Source organism: Schistocerca gregaria, chromosome 7 (assembly GCF_023897955.1).
Source record: "Schistocerca gregaria isolate iqSchGreg1 chromosome 7, iqSchGreg1.2, whole genome shotgun sequence".
Lineage (NCBI taxonomy): Eukaryota > Metazoa > Arthropoda > Insecta > Orthoptera > Acrididae > Schistocerca > Schistocerca gregaria.
Window position 1 is genome coordinate 535,060,512 of NC_064926.1, and position 13,587 is coordinate 535,074,098.

The 13,587-nt window shown below is 43.2% G+C and overlaps 1 protein-coding gene across 1 annotated transcript in view; it reads left to right on the plus strand.

The window, feature by feature from the left end:
* The window catches only part of LOC126282008 (ras-related and estrogen-regulated growth inhibitor), a 190,205-nt gene extending 186,077 nt beyond the window's left edge, over window positions 1-4,128 (plus strand). The window contains exon 7 of the mRNA XM_049981399.1: window positions 2,019-4,128. Coding sequence (XP_049837356.1) covers window positions 2,019-2,263 — 245 coding nt within the window. The 3' untranslated portion in view covers window positions 2,264-4,128. The remainder of the gene's footprint in view (window positions 1-2,018) is intronic.
* The last annotated feature ends 9,459 nt before the right edge of the window (window positions 4,129-13,587 follow it).

A 13,587-nucleotide genomic window follows, 5' to 3' on the forward strand; every position in this document is an offset into this window, starting at 1 on the left:
AAAATGTGTCCTGTGGAAAGACATGGCCGATTTCGTTCCCCAACCCGAGTTTGCGCTCCGAGTCTGTTAATATGGTTCTTGACGTGACGTTAACCTCGGTGTTTCCTTTGCTACACTGGAACCAGTGACGAAATAAATAAATAAAATATTAAGTACCAGGCAAAGGTGGCCTTACCCCGAGAAGTCCTTTGCTTCATTGTAGAAAGAGGATGGCGCTTCACCACGTTTTTACTTTGGGGCTTGACAAAGTAAGTTGCAAAATGTTACGCGAAGACCATAGCGCCACAAGAGTGCTGCATTGTCAGAAGACAGTTCATGTTCTGAGTATCCTGCAGTTCTGATATAGTGCGGACAATAGGTGCATCACAAGGGCTCCATGATCAAACATTGGATTTCTATAGTCGAGAAAGCAGACGAGTAGTATACTACTGGCCATTAAAATTGCTAGACCACAAAGATGACGTGCTACAGACGCAAAATTTAATCGACAGGAAGAAGATGCTGTGATATGCAAATGATTAGCTTTTCACAGCATTCACACGAGGTTGGCGTTGGTGGTGACACCTACAAACTGCTGACATGAGGGAAGTTTCCAACGGATATCTCATACTCAAACAGCAGTTGACCGGCGTTGCCTGGTGAAACGTTGTTGTGATGCCTCCTGTAACGAGGAGAAATGCTTACCATCACGTTTCCGACTTTGATAACGGTCGGATTGTAGCCTATCGCGATTGCCGTTTACCATACCACAACATTAGTGCTCTCCTTGGTCGATCTTCAATGACTGTTAGCAGAATATGGAATCGTTGGGTTCAGGAGGGTAATAGGGAACGCCTTGCTAGATCCCAACGGCCTCGTATCACTAGCAGTCGAGATGACATGAACGTCTCAATCCCTGAGTCAACAGAGGGAGACAACCATTCGCACGAACAGTTCGATGACGTTTGCAGGAGCTTGGACTATCAGCTCGGAGACCATGGTTGCTGTTACCCATGACGCTGCATCACAGACAGGAGCGCCTGCGATGGTGTAGTCAATGACGAATCTGGGTGCACGAATGGCAAAACTTCATTTTTTTTCGGATCAATCCAGGTTCAATGTACAGCATCATGATGGTCGCATCCGTGTTTGGCGACATCGCTGTGAACGCACATTGGAAGCGTGTGTTCGTCATCGCCATACTGGCGTATCACCCAGCGTGATGGTATAGGGTGACATTGGATACACGTCTCGGTCACCTCTTGTTCGCATTGACGACACTTTTAACAGTGGACGTTACATTTCAGATGTCTTACAATCCGTGGCTCTACCCTTCATTCGATCCCTGCGAAATCCTACATTTCAGCAGGATAATGCACGTCCGCATGTTGCAGGTCCTGTACGGGCCTTTCTGGATGCAGAGAATGTTCGTCTGCTGCCCTGGCCAGCACATTCTCCAGATCTCTCACCAACTGAAAACGTCTGGTCAATGGTGGCCGAGCAACTGGCTCGTCACAATACGCCAGTCACTACTCTTGGTGAACTGTGGTAGCGTCTTGAAGTTGCATGAGCAATTGTACCTGTACACGCCATCCAAGCTCTGTTTGACTCAATGCCCAGGTGTATCAAGGCCATTATTACGGCTGGAGTGGTTGTTCTGGGTACTGCTTTCTCAGGATCTATGCATCTAAATTGCATGAAAATCTAATCACATGTCAGATCTAGTATAATATATTTGTCCAATGAATATCTGTGTATCATCTGCATTTCTTCTTGGTGTAGCAATTTTAATGGCCAATAGTGTAATAATGTGCCACTTGTCAAATACGCTTATCTCAATGGTTTTCCCCATTTTCTGCCCACATCTTCGCTAGGGTGATCCCCGTCCGCGTGTGCTCCAGTTTGCTACTGTGTCACGTGCCCACAACCCCACCAGGCGAGGCCTGTCATCATAATGTGTGTCTTACTGTATCGTCCACGATACGTAAGCTGTAGCAAAAAGAAAGAGGCTGTCTAGTTCGGTGCCCGACCTGCCGCAGGGCGCCGGTGGACCGAGGTGGAGCTGGACGAGGAGGGGGAGGCGGAGGCGAGCGGCGACCAGCCGGCTGGGCGCGCGGCCGCTGACGTCACCGCGGACCCGTTCCCGGCGTTCCGCGCGCGAGCCTCGACGGACGGCCACCTGCTGTCGCGGCCGCGCCTCTGGAAGCTGCCACACCCCCACAACCAGCCGCGCACCGAGCGCCGTATGAGCATCTCCATGCGCGGCAACAACGCCAGCTGCTGAGCCGCACTACCTGCGTGACGTCACCAGCCTCAGGAGGCGGCCAGCCAGACAGTGGACACTCTAGATGATGACTGCAACCGGCTCCAAACACAGCTTTCAGCTGCACAACTAGAAACTGCTATCCCTCTTCCAGTTGCAGTTACAGGGGCAGTCATTAAGTTTCTCATCACCATGAAAGAAATCACTATCCTGGACTTCGCTCATTCCATCGTAATCGTCACATAATGTGACGATGATGAATGAACTGGGAAACATTCTGATGAAAGCATTCCTCACTTTGTTGGCTGAAAAACTGCTCTGTTTCTCCTGTTACCTTTTTGTCGTTCTGGGAGTGCCAGAGCGCTGCTTTTCGACTGTTTATTGTATAGAAGAGTGCAGATATTTAAGCACCAGGGCCTCCATTTCTGTGACAGCTCCTGGTTCCTAAATGAGAGGCTCATTTACCCACACTGCAAACGTCAGCGCTTTTACCTACAGAGTCATACAACACTGACAGCCATTTTATCACGAATGTCAGTGGCATATCTTCTTAACAAACAATAATAATCCTGGAAAAGCACAAATCATCATTCGAGCTCCCATGTCTCATGCCATTCTAAACTGTTGTCCGTGATTGTATGAACTAAATGACCACACCTTGTGCTTTCTTACTAGTGTGTAACGTGGCGCAGACAACATTAAACTTGAGAACAGTAGTAGTTCCGTACCCAAATTTGTGACAAGACCAATTATGATCTCAGTAGAACCATCGTGATGTGTATGTTTATGCATGTGTATGTATGTGTGTGTGTGTGTGTGTGTGTGTGTGTGTGTGCAATTCTTCAATCGATGAACAGTAATCTAAGTCTTAGTGGTCTGTCATTAACTTCTGCCTCTCACTTAAGAAAATTCTGACAGTCTCGCGAGTTACTGTAGCGCATTAAAATGCTACGTTTTTCTGTTCTCCAATTAAGATGGTTCTTCAAGTTAAATTCCTCGGCTGATGATTTGTACACAAATGTCCATAAACGAGATGCAGTGTAACTGGTTAGGATTTTTTTACCATTTTCAGTTAGGAATTTCTTAGACAAGATTACAGTAATACTGCTGTATCACTAATTTGATCTTTTGACAGGTAAGCTGAATACTTGAGGGTGGAACAAATTAAAGATGGTTTAAGCATTTTTTCTGTTTTTCATTAGATTGCGGGCACTGGTGCCCGGCATCTGTCTTGAATCACCAGGAAAAAATGCGCGCTTCACTTTCATATTCCACACGACTCAACAATCCTTCTGCGTTGGTCTCCCGTCGATATTATTCAAAATTTTCTTGCGCTGTGGGCTTGGAAAGTTCTGGTAGCGAAGGGACAGGTCAATGTGGATGTACCCAGTGAAGGCATGGCCTATTACAAATTTGAACCATTAATGAGGTTCATTAATTGTAATACATGTTGACCTGGTGTTGGCGAATAGAAATTAAGTGAATACGGACAATGTTATTAGAATCTTTAAATACGAGGAGAAAAAGACAGGGTCTGCCAATAGTTAGTTATGGGTGTTATTTTTGTGTAATCGTAACACTCAACCAACAAAGAAAAATGAATCAGCATTGTGAGACAATTGTGAATTGAGGCAACATATAGTTCTATGTTTTTAAATCTTTATTGATATGTCTCCCTTGTGTTTGAGTCAAGAATCGTATACGAGACTTCCATAAACATTTGTACCATAACTGGTATCGTTTGTTACACAGTAGTAAACTGGTGTCACAGTTTTGAAATTCCATGTTGTCAACTTTTGATAAACACGATACTAGAATGTAGTTAATGAATTAGGATACATTTGTTTTATTATTTTAAATAAAATTATGATACGGTTTTTTAATAATTATTGACTTTTTCTTCATATCAAGTACATGCCGTGTTTCACGAATACGTTTTTTCCAACTAATTTCACAAGTACGCTGTTTTCCTACAGATTAACTCTTACTCGTCACTGAGAAAAGTGAAACATCACAGGAAATGCTACGTATTGGTATTCAAAATATGTCGGGAAACAGGTAAGAAATTTTTCATAATTATTTAGTTTCAAACAAAATTACTTAGTAGTTAACAGAAGAAATGCCCAGTTTAAAGTAGTCAACTGTTGGAAGAGAGTTGATTTATTTATCAGTCTTTCTTCATGGAACTTTGGAATCATTTCTTCCAGTCATACACTCTCCCTGTTTATCGCTTAACTCTGACCATTTTTCGCTCATGATATTGCTCTGTAGCAGCAGCTTTGTCTCAGCAACACGTGTCATCCCGTCTGGGCTTCAGATTGCAGTCTTTACGGTCTTTGCATGTCTCTATAGTTTCCCTCTCCAGTGGTTCACTCAGATGTCACGTTAAAACATGTCGAATCGCCCACCAATGTGTCTCCTCTCATCGAGTGAGTTTTCCGTTATTCTCTACATGTTATGTGTACCTTTCCACTTCATTTTAAGCACTCTTTCGGAACGCCACATATCAGATGAATATCGTTAGTTCTAATCCAAATGGCCACGAATTTTTCCACACAATGTGCACCTGCTAAAGGCAGTTGTTCGTCTATCTCTACACTTCATCCCCATTCTTCTGTTCCGCTCTTTCCTTTGACTTCAACAGTTCCGAGTGTATCTCGTTCATAACTTGGGATTTTTTTTGAAATAAAGGATTCATGTTTTGGCCGAATAACCTAATAACATTATTTCTACTACACATTAATTTTTACTTTTCTATGCGTTTGCTCGACAACTCTTGAGTTCTACAAAAGTCTCTCACGGAAAACGTACTGACATTCTCACTTCCAAAAAGGAAACTGATTTCATAGCATGTGTTACAAAGATATTACAAAAACAAAGTCTGATTACTGATGACTTTACGTGAGTAAGACACTACAAAACTTTTTAATAATTAGAGTGAAATGCTCAGTCCTTAAAAGTTAATCATATTTATTACATAAACCTAAGGTCAAAACTGAAACTCTTACAGTTACGTTCTAAAAGCTGACACCTCTTGTAGTACTGTTTCAGTATTAGCAATAAATGCTTAAAAATATTAAATCAGAGAATTAAGCAAATGGAGGATTACACTTCTAATACATAAGCAAAATTCTGTTTTAATTAAGACCTCAACGAAATCAACCTCTTGCAGAGTAAAAGTAATAAAATTCTAAAAAAAAAACACCATTAGTACACTCAACGTATTGAATAAAATGGGCAGTAGTCTCTTATGTCCCTTACTCACTAGGTACACAGCACTTTCTGCAAACACTATTAGGGCAATGAATTATAGTCCATTTTTCTAAATATGTGACTATGCTATCTTTTAAAGTATTCCACCGTTTTGTCGACAACTGCCAGTCGTCTTTATCAGGCAAAAGATGTACGCAGTTGGACTAAGGAGGCTAGAAGTCATGTGGGCAAAGTTATTCACTAACTATCTGTAGTTATCCGTCCACTTTCACAGCACGGTTGCTTGATGCTAGACGTTCTCTTTCCTTCCCACCTCCTTTGGGCAGATTTCAGTTGAGAAAATTCTCAAGATGAGATAGCTGGCTCACTTTTGCTACATGCAGGTTCAAGACAATGGGAAAAATTACTTTTCCAAAGTAAAAAAGGAAAAGAAATTCAAATTTAGATTTAAATATAGGAAATTCGAATTGCCTGTATAGTGTTCCACTATTTTCCCCTTCCTGTGTGGTCTGAACTTCTGCCCCTCTTAAACAGACTTCCATCAGCGAGATAGCGTCAGCTACCTGTATTCTCAGAAAATCCTTCATACATGTATGGAAGGGGCTATTTTCCTACTGTATCCCAGGGCTTATGCTTTGCTGCCGTACAGATATGTTTGCTGGGTTGCCTACATGGCAGATGTCAGCAGCTTAACAACATGTTTTAATAAATAAGACACCGACTACATCAGAACTATTGTATTAGCAACATTCTTTTTCAGTCTGCACTGCAGTTCATCTTCAGGTCTGGCGCGGCAAAACAAAATGCAGTTTGTCCTGTTTTGACAAACTGCACCTTGTACTGGCAGATATGAAGAAGATTTGCAGTGCAGATTGTCACCAGTAGTTGGTAATAAAAAAGTTGTGATCCAGATTGTGTTCGTTATAACAAAAGAGGACACAGTTCCTAGACTTGAATCAATTATGAAACAACACGTTTATGGTGAGGCATGTAGAAGGCGACACCTCACAGGCAGCGCAAACGTCGCCGCAGTACTTCATTACATGCGTCGAGATCTCCTACCAGTCGCCTGGCATTTGGGAGGCTCCACGGCTCCATGTCAGCAGTGGAAGTCTGAATCACGACGGCAGCCGAATCACATCGAGCAGTCTATTCAGGTCGGCAGTGAAGTCTTGAAACCCAACAGTCACCTGCGAGTTGTCAACGAGTTACCAACCAGTAGTTATCGAGTTACCATTGAGCGGCCATGAAGTTAGCGTCTGTAATTCCTGGCCACACAAATGAAGCTTCTGTAACCTACGAGTGTTTACTAACTGGACGATGCCCTGGAGTGGTCTTAGAATCTGGGATGTATAACTTACTTTGTTTGGACTTTCCGTCTAAGTGACCATCTGTGGACGTGAGTATTTTAGATTGACACTCGTCAAATGTGTTGAACTGTATGAACTGCACCTTGAATATATGCGGTAACATTTATCGGTAGTGACAATTTTAGTTGTGTAGACACCTTGACAAACTGACATTTACTTTCCTTACAATGCAGCACACTATGACGACAGTCACAACAGACTGGCGACAAGGAATTATAATATTAACAAAATTTTAATCTCAAAATACGAGGGCTATTCATAAAGTAAGGAACGACAGGTAGCGAAACGGAAACCACAGTGAAAATAAAAACTGTTTTATTTGCAACAGTTAGCTACAACTTCCAGCTATTTATATCCATAGTCGCCGATCCGACTTAGACGATTGTCGTAGCGTTGTACCAACTTTCCAATACCCTCGTTATAGAAGGTAGCTGCCAGTGCTTTCCGCCAATTCTCTATGCTGGCCTACAGCTCATTGTCTGTGCCAAAATGTTGCCTTCTTAGACAGCGGTTCATGTGAGCAGAGATAAAACTCAGAGGGTGACAATTACCGGCTGTATTGTGGGTAATCAAACATTTACAATTCAAAACGATGCAGGAGTATCTTCATTGCCCCTGCAGAATGCGGCTGAAAATGGTCTTGAAGAAGAAAACATATGACAGTTATGTAATATTGGCTGCATTGCTTTAGGCGAAATTTTTCACCAGGCCCTCGTACTTGGCACAGTACTGTTATAGGTGTCTTTATGTATTCCCTGTGATCTCAGAACTAAAAGGAACGACGTAACGCGATCGACAGGCATACTAGAGATACTACTCAACACACCTGTGCAAAACTTTATCATTTTTTCACTGTGGTTTCCCTTTCGCGACCGATCGTTCCCTACTTTCCGAATCACCCTCGTATACTGCAGTTGCCTCCCGGCCGATTCAGAATTGAATAATTGTGGTTACCATTCCTCAGTGCCTCCTGGCCTTATACTTATTTTATCTTCACGCTCTCTAGGCAGAGGTATGTTAGATGATTAACAGCTTATGTGCATTCCGCTTTCAAAACTGGTCCTTGGCATTTTTAAGTGGGGTCTCCAGTGATATTCTACCGAATCGGGTAACTCAGCACTGGTACTACACTCTCCTGCCAACCAAACGCACTGAGGAGTTACTCTTCTTTCTATAGTCTTGAAGTTCCGTATTGTTTCAGTCTTATATTAGGTTCATACAATTTCCCATTGCTATGAACGATTCCGTAGTAAATGAACTACTTTTTGCATTTGTAGTACCAATGAATCAAGGCTTACCACTTAATTTTCTATGAAATAAGTCTACGTGGCTGATCCACGTAATAGCACCGCACTTTACTTTTTCCACGAATTTGCATTATGTCACTGATTCATTAAGGTCTGACTGTGTTCATGTCAAGTTAAACAGTCCAAATGCGGACATGTCGGGAGCTAATATCAGTAATAGACATTCTAATTTCCTCACAAAATGCTTGTTGGTGGTAATTAACTGCAGCTAAGACTGTTGAGGCATGGACTATCGCTGACATCCAGAAGCTCCATGACTCTGCTCGAGGATGATAGTTTACAGAGAAGTCGCAATGCAAGAAGACTGTATTGAAATGCAGTTGGAGCTGCAGATGATCAACTCTTGGTGCAGGTATTAGCTGTCGGGTTTCAAAATAAACAAATGTAATGTATAGTGGCCAAAAGGCGACAAGTTCCGTCAGTGCATGGCTACACCTCCGTTGAACAAGCACTGAAACCACTCATATTCATTATACAGTATGTTAAGTATTGTGATATTTATTACACAGGGGGTGAGGTATTTTATCAGTGACACTACAATATGTATTAACTGTGCTGTGTCGGCTGTTTATTCTCTGCATGTAACTGTCTTCCCGTGAACATGTCACATAATTTACTACTCGATGTTACCTGCGCAGTCGTAACTTTACTCCTAAGAAGACTACACACATGAGTATAGACTAACCGTTTTGCACCCAAGCATCCACACTCCAATACCTAACCTGATGCCCAGAGGAAAATAAGCATTAGTGGCTTGCTCTTGCCACATGTGCTTGGAAGCACCATCCAACCTAAAAGCATATTACTCCTTCTGCAAATGCACTAATTACTTATCTAATGTTAATCAGTACACTGTCCTCACTCACCAGTAAAGATATCTGCCCTTATACCCGTAACACCCCGTATCTCTGGGAGCATTCGTATGTAAAAATTTAAAATTGAACGTCAACACAAAACAAATCTCAGGAAAGGCAGGTGACAGACTGACATTAATTGGAAGAAACCTCAGGAACTGTAGTCCACCCACGAAGAAGGTAGCTTATAAAACCTTTTGTAGGCGAGTGAGTACTGTTCGTCAACCGTAGACCCTTACCAGATTGGACTGGCAGATAAAATAGAGAGGATCCAAAAAAGAGCAGTGCGTTCCATTCAGTAAGCGTGAAAGCGTGGTTGAGATAATCATCCTATTCCAGAGGCGTTGTGCATGACGATCAAGCTTACTGTTAAAATTCCGCAGGCTTACTTCCCCGGAAGAGTCGACCAATACATTTCTTCCTTGTACATGTATATCTCGCGCAAAGGCCACGAACTCGCCCCAAAAATCGTTCTTCCCGCGCATCGTTCGCGATTAGAACAGAGTAAGGGAAAAGTGACAGTGGTACAAAAGTATGCTCCGCCACACAGCATAAGGTGGCGTGAGGATTATAGATGCAGATGTAGAATGTTAAGCAGCACATAACAAAACACACACATAACATAGTTAATAACAAATTTAAACACTGAAAATCGTTGTAGCACTTCTGTAGAGAACAACAGAAAAAATATTTGTACCCTAGAGCATGTTTTTCCAACGCTGAACCACGACGCTGTACGTTGATACAACGCGTACGCCATGCGAAGTACAGCAATCGATATGATGAAAGGTACGTATCCCTTCACACAATTTTTTAAGCACACTTCAATTGTGTATAACACTCACGGAAAATGAAATACACTACTAGCCATTAAAATTGCTACACCAAGAAGAAATGCAGATGATAAACAGGTATTAATTGGACAAATATATTTACTAGATCCTGGGAAATCACTACCCAGAACAACCACCTCTGGCCGTAATAATGGCCTTGATACACCTGGGCATTGAGTCAAACAGAGCTTGGATGGCGTGTACAGGTACAGCTGCCCATGCAGCTTCAACACGATACCACAGTTCATCAAGAGCAGTGACTGGCGTATTGTGACGAGACAGTTGCTCGGCCACCATTGACCAGACGTTTTCAATTGGTGAGAGATCTGGAGAATTTGGTGGCCAGGGCAGCAGTCGAACATTTTCTGTATCCAGAAAGGTCGGTACAGAACCAGCAACATGCGGTCGTGCATCATGCTGCTGAAATGTAGGGTTTCGCAGGGATCGAATGAAGGGTAGAGCCACGGGTCGTAACACATCTGAAATGTAACATCCACTGTTCAAAGTGCCGTCAATGCGAACAAGAGGTGACCGAGACGTGTAACCAATGACACCCCATACCATCAAGCCGGGTGATACGCCAGTATGGCGATGACGAATACACGCTTCCAATATGCGTTCACGGCGATGACGCCAAACACGGATGCAACCATCATTGTGCTGTAAATAGAACATGGATTCATCAGAAAAAATGACGTTTTGCCATTCGTGCACCCAGGTTCGTCGTTGAGTAAACCATCGCATGCGCTACTGTCTGTGATGTAGCGTCAAGGGTAACCGGAGCCATGGTCTCCGAGCTGATGGTCCATGCTACTGCAAACGTCATCGAATTGTTCGTGCAGATGGTTGTTGTCTTGCAAACGTCCCCACCTGTTGACTCAGGGATTTAGGTGTTTCCACCGGCGCCAACCTTGTGTGAATACTGTGAAAAGCTAATCATTTGCATATCACAGCATCTTCTTCCTGTCGGTTAAATTTCGCGTCTGTAGCACGTCATCTTCGTGGTGTAGCAATTTTAATCGCCAGTAGCGTATATGATACAACAATAACAACATACGTGTGTGGACTGTCAGAAATTCTATGTCTTGGCTAATCTTGACGATATTATCGACCATGGCCATGACTTCGTTCGGGAATTATGGGACTTCGAAAATGGCAGCTGCTGCCATTCCGTTGCACGGTCATCGAACGATCGAACGAATGAACTTACGCGCTCTCTCAACTGCGACTGGCAATACTGCCAGCCGAGCGATTACTCAACAACTCTTATTAGTCTCCTTGTGCATACACCTTGTTTTAGTGTATCTATTGATCTGATTGAAGCTATGAATAACGATGCTTGTTGCATAGGTATCCAAAGCGGTGAGTAATTGTAACTTTTTAATACGATTCATTTAGGTATAGAGGATCGCACATGACACACATTTTATGACGACTGGCTTGCGGAAAGCAAAATAGGAAGGCAAGCTGGAGAACGGAGACTGTCCACTATTTACGCCACCACTTAGATTGAAACATGGTAGTTGTCTTGAGTTATTTAATTGTTGAACAAAAGAGAGGTCAATGTTCGTAGCAGAGTGATTCGCCCGTCTGACTACCATGTGGCGGATACATTTTCAATCCCCTGGTAAGAGGTCGACGGTTCAATCCCGCGTCCGGACATCCTGCTCTGGGCAAATGCCAGGATGGTTCCTTTGAAAGGGCTCGGCCGACTTCCTTGCCCCTCCTTCCCTAATCGGATGAGACCGATGACCTCACTGTCTGGTCTCTTCCTCGAAACAACCCAACCCAATCCTGGTAGGAGGACTGCTACGCGGTACGCTCAGCTCCGTGACGCCATCTGAGTAGCCAGCAATAGCCGGGATAATGGTGTGCTCAATCCACGCTCCCGCATAACGTATCCGAATGACACCATATGAGAGACTGTGACACGGTGACCGGTTGGAATCGCTCGGTCCTCTGGTCCACATCGCGGAGTTGAAGATTTTATTGGAAGTAATGAGAAGACGAGAAATTCTAAACCGCAAAGCAATTATTAAAGATTAACATTTTTTTCATCGTATAACTTTCGCATGAATCAGTACCGAGAATGTTAGTCAGCTATTGTATAAATTGCGTGTTATATTGCATATTGTACATGTGGCCTACTTGAGATTTTCAAGGAAGGATTTTACGTTTCGCAGTACAAGTATGCTCAAAAATGGTTCAAATAGCTCTGAGCACTATGCGACTGAACTTCTGAGGTCATCAGTCCCCTAAAACTTAGAACTACTTAAACATGAGTAACCTAAGGACATCACACACATCCATGCCCGAGGCAGGATTCGAACCTGCGACCGTAGTGGTCACGCGGTTCCAAACTGTAGCGCCTAGAACCGCACGGCCACACCGGTCGGCACGCATGTGTGCTGATGACGTTTTATTTTTGTCAGTGCCTGATGGCATAGCAATTTTAAGTACCTGATATTGGGATTACCTAGTCACGAAACATGTTACGGTAAATACAATGATGTGTAAAACTTGACGATGAAAGTAATGCGTCACTGCCAAGTAACGTAACTCGGTGAAGGTTGGACCATACATAGAACTGCTACAGTATGGAAAGGAGGGTAACTGGAACAAATATGCAACAGAACGACACTTTTATTCAAAGACTATAATTACACTGAAGTCACCGCGATTTAAAATGATTCCCTGGACATTAAAAACAACGGGACATGGTTCAAAATAGCGTGCGTGATCACCACGGAGGGCAATGCATGCTCCCCAACGTACTACCATGCCGGCCAAAAGGTTACTAAGGAGTTCTCGAGGTATGGTGTTCCGTTGATCCACCAGTGTGGATCACAAATGCTGAATGGTCGTTTGTGCATGTGGAAGTGTTGCAATGCGTTTCCCCATTGCATCCCATAAGCACTCGAAGGGCCAGTTCACCCGCCGATTATCCTCTAGTTCGAAGAGCTCCTGTACCTGCGCTGATCCATGCGGTAGCATATTCCCACCCATAAAAATCAAGTCAGTGCCGAATGAACCCCAAAAAGACGCACATGGAGAAGGAGTACAGTGTCACAGTAGGGTTGATCAGTGAGCGGAACATTTTCAAAGATGTGGAGATGCACCATACTGCCTCCCTACACTATAACACCACGACCACCAAAACGATAGGTTCGACAATGGTCTTGGATGCTTTACGTAGTCCTATACAGCGAGCACCCAGTGCGGCGGCGCGGTTCTTTCCGTCCCTTTACGACGAACCTGCACCTACCTGTGAACATTGTCTCAGCATATCATCAGTAGCGAAGCCGAGTGAAACCTAGTTGTCTTCGACGTGAACCAGGCTGCAATTAAAGTCACTAATCTATGTTTCGGGAGAAAGTTATCACACAAAATGAAAGGTTGTAAGTTTTGTCCTTAATTAGTATATTCTGAAACTTAGGTGAACAAGTATCACTGCCAAGCCTGTGCTAGCCTTAACACAATAACTCATAATTCCTTTCACTCACGTTAGCAAGTTTATGGTGTTGCATTTCCCGAAAACGTAATAGGTGCAAAAATACGGATTGTTTTTGATTAATAATACTCGCCAAATATTAAGTCTGCCGGTACCAAATGCAGTCACAATTTTTAGCCACCGACGTGCTCAATACGCCACGTTGAATATATGTCTTTTCTCCTCACAAAATTCACTTAAAAATTCCGAATTTTCTACACGCCTATCGGAATAATTATGCCGTCACTTTACCACACTTTTGATGTATGAAACACTGC